Here is a 7,920-nt window from a genome sequence, read left to right as displayed (position 1 = left end):
AACTGCATTTAACAATAAAAAAAACGTCTGTCTGAGGAGAGAACAGTTGATACCATCAGCTGTAATCAGTAAAATGCTTGTGATTTCTACAACATGGTGACTAATGAGTAGTAATATTAAAAAGGAAATGCACAAAACTCAAATGTCCAAGTCCATTACAGTCTTGTTCCATTAAAAATAAAGAACTTTGAGGCTGGTTTGTGTTGACTTAAGTGCTCCACTTCTAACGTCACAAGACTTTGAACAGTCGAGACTATCAGCTCTCACAATCTGTTTATTAACATAAAGCAGGGAAAATTAAAATTTCTCAAAAATTAACAGTTTTAAATTGTGAGACAGTGCTGTTTTTCCACAGTGCTGAAAGTGCATATAAAAGAGAACAATGAAGTCTTGACAGGAACCATTTCCACATGAGAATCTTGAGAAAACGAGGAGCAGGTGTTACAGTCTGTACCCCAGGATTCTGTTTCTTAGTCCATGTTCTCGGGCAGATGCTTGGTCTGGTTTTATCTTCATCACCACTCTCTGAAGAAACTCAAAGGAATACTTCATGGCTTCTGGGTACTCGAGATTGACACAGTAGATGACACCCATGAGCATGGCCAAGCTGCATGCCACATCTTTAATGTTGTCTCCTCAACCACAACAGCTATCTCGAAGACCTCCCGTGGAAAGGCCTCCCGTTCAGCACCTTCATCAGCAGGCCAAGTTGCATCACCTTCATGGCTTCATCCAGAGTCTCTGCGTGAGCCTTAAAAAGCAGAGACAGTGTGTGACTGTTTTAGTCTACAATTATATAGGCTTTAAAAGGCTATTTTAAAATGCAATCATAATCCTCAAATATAGAGCAGGAAAGTCACACCCCTTTAGTTGTTCCCCAAATAGACTGAACCTGATCAGTAACACCAACTATCAATTCATTTTCAACATTTCAACCCTTGGAAGTGAGACAGAAATAGTTCAGACACTGAAGCACTTTAGCAAATGTTTTAAAATTGTTCTCTAAAAGATGAGTCATACATAAGCCATATATAAGAGAAAAAAAGTGTAAATTACACATTATAAACCACATGAACTTGAAATCTGTCCTTTAAGTTATGAGAAAATGCAAAGTAAAGTTTGAATGAATTGAATGAGTTTTCATGACTATTAGACAGGCAACGTTAATAAGTCTGGGTTGGGGTATGAAGTATTTTTCTTTCTTGAAAATCTACCCTGGGAAAAGAAAAAGTCCCACAGTAAAAGAATCACCCATATACACACTAACAGTTTTGCGTTACAGAAATCATAATGGTCTTGCGTCACACATCCTGACCACAGTTGATGGATCTTCGCCTGATATGTAGTGTGGCAGACCAAGCAAGGCAGCAGTCCTCCTCCTCTCATTTGTATCCTACAAGAAAAGAAACATGCAGTAAGATGAAAATGTTTTAGCAAAGATAATAAATTTATTATATGATCTGCTCTCCACTTACATCTTTCTGAAGGCAGTCCAAAATGTCTTTGAGTGATTGCTTCTTTCCAGTCTTGGTTGCTGCTTTGTACACCTCCAGCAGTCTTGGGACCAGGCCATCAAGTCTGTCGAGAAAAGATTCCAGAAGGTCTTTGGTGACGATTCTCTTGAACTCCGTCCTGATCTGAGAAGAGACAGATAGAAAATATAAGTCAAACATAATTATGAACAAGACACAGTATCAGACAAAACGTGCTTCTATCTCTCAACTGAGTCCCTGTCTCTCATGCAACAGAGCTGGCCATCTGGAAATGACTTCTGTGATGAGTGGCTGATCTCCAATTATCTCTTTTCTGCGCTGGAAAAACGTAGCAACCATCAGGTCTTCTACCAGCTGGGGATCAGGGTCTCTTTTCAGCATTTCAGCCTCCATCATATTACGCTGCTCCTCCATGTTTTCAGGACTCTGTCCTTCAGGTGGATCTGGACAGTAGTTGACCTCACCCTTTTTCACACTTTAAACCTCCTCCTTTTCTTTTGGTTACCACCACCTCAGGGCATCCTGCTGCACTTAACTTTTGCCGATAGTTTCCAAGCTTAAATTTCAGGCTGTGAAACCACGAGTACCATCCTTTTTCTGACCCTGGCTCCTTCAGACTAGGATGCTTCTCCACAAGTGCTTTGGCTACATTCTCATAGTGATGCCTCTCAGGATAAGCACTAATCTTTGACATACTGTCGGCCAGTATATCAAGAATGTCTTTAAACCTTTAGGAATCACCATTACAGATCCGTCCTTAGCATTGGCTTCTTTCAGCTGCAGCTCCACATCATGTGAGAACCGTGGAATCGGGAAGGGGTCAGGCCATTCAACAGAATCTCCACTAAGAGAAGGGAGGCTGCAAGAGTCCAGTGTAGAATCTGAGGGCGTCATCAGCTGTGAACAACACTTTCACAGTTGCCCGCCCCACAGGAAGGTCTTTGATGTCTGTTAGGTTGCACAACTGATTATTGAACTCAGGATCCTCAAATTGCAAAATGAATCCACCTCTCAGACCGAGCTTTGTTCGCAACACCTGATACAGCTCCTCAACACTGGGTGGGATGTCTTCATTTTCTGATATGATGACACGCAGCAGCATTGTAGACTACTTTTACCTGAAAAGTGATAAAAAAATACATAGTTTTAAGTATAAATGTTTACTATAACCTCTTCTTTTGCTGTGTTCATGAGGGAGAGGGGCGGGTGAGAGGATGTGCTGCGGGCAATGCAATCAAATTTTAGATTTTAAATAGGCCTAGTAAAAAAAAACGAAAGTCAATATGTGGCAGTCTGCGTTGATATTGTGGCGGGACGCCACAAATAAATTACGTATGGGAAACATTGATTTAACAACTCGCCACTGCCTGTTAAAACAGATGTGGTGGATCAGAGGCTGCCGTTTTAACATCACTGCACCCTTTCAAAAAAAAGAGAGTCAAAATCAACTAATGTTATCAGTGACAGTGAAACACACGATGGCGCCAGTAAAGTCTACCTTCCTCCCGCTATTTTTATTTTTTTATTTTGGCAGGTTAAGCTGGAGCTGAGTACAAAGTCACTAATAAGCGAATAACATTGCAAAAGAAACTCGTCACAGATTCGCTAACAATGTTAAGAAAGCCCAAATCCTCTTAATTTTGCTGAAGCAGCTAACATTAAGTTAAGTAGCAACTCACCTGGTCAAGGCTAATTTCTGAAATGCCGACGCTACTCTTCTCTTGCTCAAATCCGAAAAGACCCGCTTTTCCGCTGCCAAGTCTCATCTACATCTTGCTGGAAAATAACGTATTCATCCGCTGCTTATCTGCTCACCATTGTCAGTCGGCTTAATTTGTGTTCCTCTTCTTCTCTCAATGGGGAATTGCAATTGGGTGGAGCACCTCATTAATGTGTTACAAAAATCAATCAGCATAGTTATTAGTCGTATATCAGATCAAGAGAAAATATTAAGGAATATTTGCACCGCGCATTAATACTGTCGCCACACCGGGGTCATGGTCACTTTTTAAGAGATCCGGTTACCATATTCCAACTCACACTTATAAATTAACACATTGAAATTTACATTTCACTGAACTGGCTTACAAACCTGAGTTGAAATAGTGAAAAACTCATTAAATTAAGTTGAAATTTCATAACTTATTATGTTAAGTGGAGGTAAATTATAGAAAGAAGTTCCTATAACTTATTGATCCAATCCTTTTTTACAGTGTATATGACATCTACATATTTGATTTCTCGCCTCAAAACTTCTGGTCTCACTGTCTGTGTTCTGGTCTGCCCTGGTGTTCTGGTCTGGTCTCACTGTCTGTGTTCTGGTCTGGTCTCACTGTCTGTGTTCTGGTCTGCCCTGGTGTTCTGGTCTGGTCTCACTGTCTCCTGTGACAGAGACTCAGTCAGACGAGGACTCTCCTCCCTGTGAAACTAAAGCCAGCTGAATGAGCTGTGTTCCAGTAAAGCTCCACCTCTTCCTGTACACAGATCTACACTGAGGACAGCACGTGATGATCAGAGCAGAGAGCAGGCGGACGGCCAGAGAGACGGTCTACCTGGACATGGATCACCTGTTGCTGCTGCTGCTGCTGCTGCTGCTGTGGAGCTCAGGTAGGACTTTAAACAGCACGTGTTAGAATTCAGATCTCTTTACTGGATCAGGGAGAAAACCAGTATGAAAGGCTGTTCAGGGTGAAAACACTGAAAGACCTGCACAGTATTTAGGTGGCCTGGAGATATTTAGAGATCTAGCTGGAGGAGAGGAATTCAGCTGAAGAGCCACATATTCAAAAGAACAGGAAACTAAATGGCAGCTCCCCGTCCTTTCTGATGCTCGCTAGCTTCACTCATAAAGCTGAAGTATCTGGGTCTAACCAAGTCTCAGCTAAAAACAGGATATTAGATCGTTGCTGATGATAAACTCACTGATTAAAAATGTTTCTTCCTGTCAAAGAGCTGACGTACAGCTACATTTAAGGCACTAAGACCTTATCTGATCCAGTTTATGAGGTGTGAACATTTTCAGTATTTTCCCCCTAAACGGCCTCTCACAGAACAAACTGCTCACAAAAAGAGTTTTTTGGACTCTCTAATTAGAAACTGCTTCTTCCAACTGAGAAACACTGTACATCCAAACTAAGAGCTCTGGTGTCAGAGGTTGAATTTGAGAGGATCATTCATGCTTTTATTTGGTCTCCTTTAGATCACTGTAACTGTCTTTTCACTTGTTTGAATAAGAACTCTGCTGCAAGGCTTCTAACTCACATGAACAAAAGAGCGCACATCACAGCTGTTTCACCATCACTTCACTGGTTACCAGTCCAGTTTAGAGTTCAGATTAAAGTCCTGGTCCTTACCTTTAGAGCGCTGCATGGACACATCTCTGACTCCATACAGCTTCACACTCCCACCTGTTGCACCTGAGGCTGTCAGTGGTTCCCCACACTCTTTTTAAAACCAGAGGGCATCGATCATTTCAAGCAGTGGCTCCTAGGCTGTGGAATGCATTGCCTCCGCTACTACGCAGTTCTGTCAATTATTTTACTCTGCTATTCAAACAGGCTTTTAATCAGACAGGAGCTTTATGGTAGGTCCAGTACCAACCTGCTCTGCACAGCAGACACTAACCCGGTTCGGCACCTGATCTTCTGCTTTCCCCGGCTCAATCTCCCGTCCCTTCAACCCCGCAGTAAATATTCCTCTTTAATCTAACTCCTCATTCTCTTAGTCCTGCACCAGGGTCTGCTAGCCCAGACAGAACACAGTTAAAACAAAGTGCTGGTAATAATAACTTGCTGTTTTAGTTAGTCTACACTGTGAGGATTAAAACAAATGGAGCTCCCTCACTCGTGTCTTTGCCAGAACCTCCTGGGCATTTATCCTTCTTTTGATGTTCTGCTTATATCTATAAAATACGTAGCTGTAGCTCGTGACAGCCAGCTTTAAACAATCAGCATAACGCGACCGCTGGATCCAGCTATAAAAGAATAACAGAAAAAACAATGCGGCAGTTATTTACATTCAGGTTTGCACTTCAACAACAAAATGACTTCATTAATTCATTTGTGTTTGTGCTGCAGCCTGATTTCTGTATGACGGTAGTGAAACAAACTGGATGTGAAGCAGCAGGAAGCTCTGTGGTATTTTTTGATCATTAAGAAAACCCAGTGAGCTCTAACTGTCCGCTGTGACGAGTTATATGTGACATAAACTTCCGAAACACGCAACTGGAAAGAATTTATCAGTATTTCCTCCACTCAGCTGCTTTATCAGATGCTGCCCACATGAATGAAGACGTGCACACACTCATTATCTGACTTCTTCCATTTCATGTTGATACCCCCCTTATTTCTCACGATCGCTGAACCACTGTCTCCTGATAAGAGGTTCCTAATAGGTCAGCTGGTCTCTGGACCCAGATATGAAGACTCAAAAGCACGACTCAGATGAGATGAAGTTAGAAAACATTTACCTGATCAATGTTCAGAGCAGAGGTCGGGGATCAAACAGATTTGAGTCAGGAGGCGTAGAAGGTCGGCTCAGTCCCCATGGTCCTGAAGAGTGGCAAATCAATTCTGTTCCCAGGCTCCTCCCACGATGCTCAAACAGAATGTACAGAAGAACAAATTAGAAAAAGAGAATATCAGGCATAAATAGTGCACAAGTTAAAACAAAGCAATAAAAAAGAACATCAAATGAAGTAGGCTTACAGGAGCATCTCAGAAAGGTAGAATATGCTGAGAAAGTTCATTTCTGTCCGTAATTTAAGCCAAAACGCGAAACTTTTATATATTTTAGATTCATCACATTTTAAGTGAAATATTTCACTTATTTTCGGTTCCAGGGGCAGCACGCTATCATCAACACCGCTGACTTACTTTGGCCGTGTTCGCCATTTTCAGTCCAAATATCAGCTGATTTGTTGCTAGAAACGTCACCGGGCGCCATCTTGATTATGGTGTAACACCTGGGCGCTGCGCCTTTTTCTGCCGCTTTGGAACACACGGTCTTTTTCGTGGTCTAGTGGCCGACCCGTAGGAGCTACATAGACATCCAGGGTATCAAATGAAAGGTCTGCTCAAGCCGTTCTCAAGCTACAGGCCTGTAAAGCATGGAGTGCTTTTGGTGACAGCAATGTTGATGAATATTCACTGTTTATCAATATTTCAATGTTATGTTATTTGGAACGTGGTTGTATGGACAGAAATAGTGTTTTAAAGATAACTCCCAATAAAACAGTAAATATTGCCAAAATATGGACATTCGCCTGGTTTATTTTGAAAATATTGTATGAAAACTGTTGTATTTTAGTTTATTTTCATCAAATTTAAAGTTACAGTTGTATTCTGTATTAGAAGATATTCAGTTGCATTATAATCTATCTGATGATGGTTTTGATGGTTTATTGCATTAAATTATAGCTTTTTTTAAGAGGCCAGGAAAAAAATATCAAATTTTTTCTGTATTGTATCTCCATGAAGTCTGTAGTGGTAAAATAAATATGTTAATTTACAATGGATTTATGTTCCTTAGCTTCTGACCTTTCAAAGGAGACCAGAATTTTGCATCTAGGCCAAATGGTTGAGGAGTTATTCCTGATTCATTTGTTATTTTAGGTGTTTTCCTGGAAATAGAGGCAAACAGCTGGCAGTCCCCAGCAGGTTAAGCGAGTATACTTCACTGATGAGCTTTTCCTTTAACTCTTTATAAACCAGTCTGCTGGCTGGTGTTCTGTGTATTCACGTGTTCATCTCACCCAGCGGTGGAAGAAGTACCACATTTTCATACTTAAGTAAAAGTACAGATTAGTGCTGAGCAACGATTAAAACTTTTAATCGCGATTAATCGCATTGTTACGCACAAAATTGAAAAATGAATTCTTGGACACTTTTAATTTAAATGTACTGCTATATATACAAAAGTACAATAACATGTGGTAGCTGTCTTATCTTATGTGCATGTGTTCACTCGCACAGACTTCACAGACGACAGCACAGTCTGCTGAAGCCTCCGTCCGCTGCTTGTCTGGGTGATTTGCAGGCTGATCAACATCCTGCCCCTCCTGTGACTCATGGTTTGACTGGATGTGTATTCAGAGCCAGTGAGCAACGGATTTAAAACTTAAAACTGCGTAAACGTGCAATAAAATAATTGTCAGCGTTAATAATGCGTTAACGTGCCCAGCACAAGTACAGATACCACATGAGAAATGTTACTCAAGTAAAAAAGTAGCTGGTTTTAAAAAGACTTAATTAAAAGTAAAAGTACTACACATCAAAATCTATTGATCTTACAAAACATAATCCATCTTTTTAAAACCTCAAGGCAGGTTTGAATACAGCATTATAAGTTAGAGTGAATCACAACAAGTAGATATTTCCTGCAGTGTGGTCTGTAGCTGCGTTGTTGCTCTGCTGGTGTGGTAGTATCT

The 7,920-nt window shown here is 40.9% G+C and overlaps 1 protein-coding gene across 1 annotated transcript in view; it reads left to right on the top strand.

Annotated features, from left to right (window-relative positions):
- The first annotated feature begins 3,827 nt into the window (after window positions 1–3,827).
- Window positions 3,828–7,920, top strand: part of LOC119912598 (scavenger receptor cysteine-rich type 1 protein M160-like) — a 63,611-nt gene continuing 59,518 nt past the window's right edge. The window contains exon 1 of the mRNA XM_038731864.1: window positions 3,828–4,100. Coding sequence (XP_038587792.1) covers window positions 4,001–4,100 — 100 coding nt within the window. The 5' untranslated portion in view covers window positions 3,828–4,000. The remainder of the gene's footprint in view (window positions 4,101–7,920) is intronic.

The sequence above is a fragment of the Micropterus salmoides genome, unplaced genomic scaffold, assembly GCF_014851395.1.
Source record: "Micropterus salmoides isolate LMB-PRFRI ecotype aquatic unplaced genomic scaffold, ASM1485139v1 Ms_hic_scaffold_2, whole genome shotgun sequence".
Classification (NCBI taxonomy): domain Eukaryota; kingdom Metazoa; phylum Chordata; class Actinopteri; order Centrarchiformes; family Centrarchidae; genus Micropterus; species Micropterus salmoides.
This window is presented reverse-complemented; position numbering and strand designations above follow the sequence as displayed.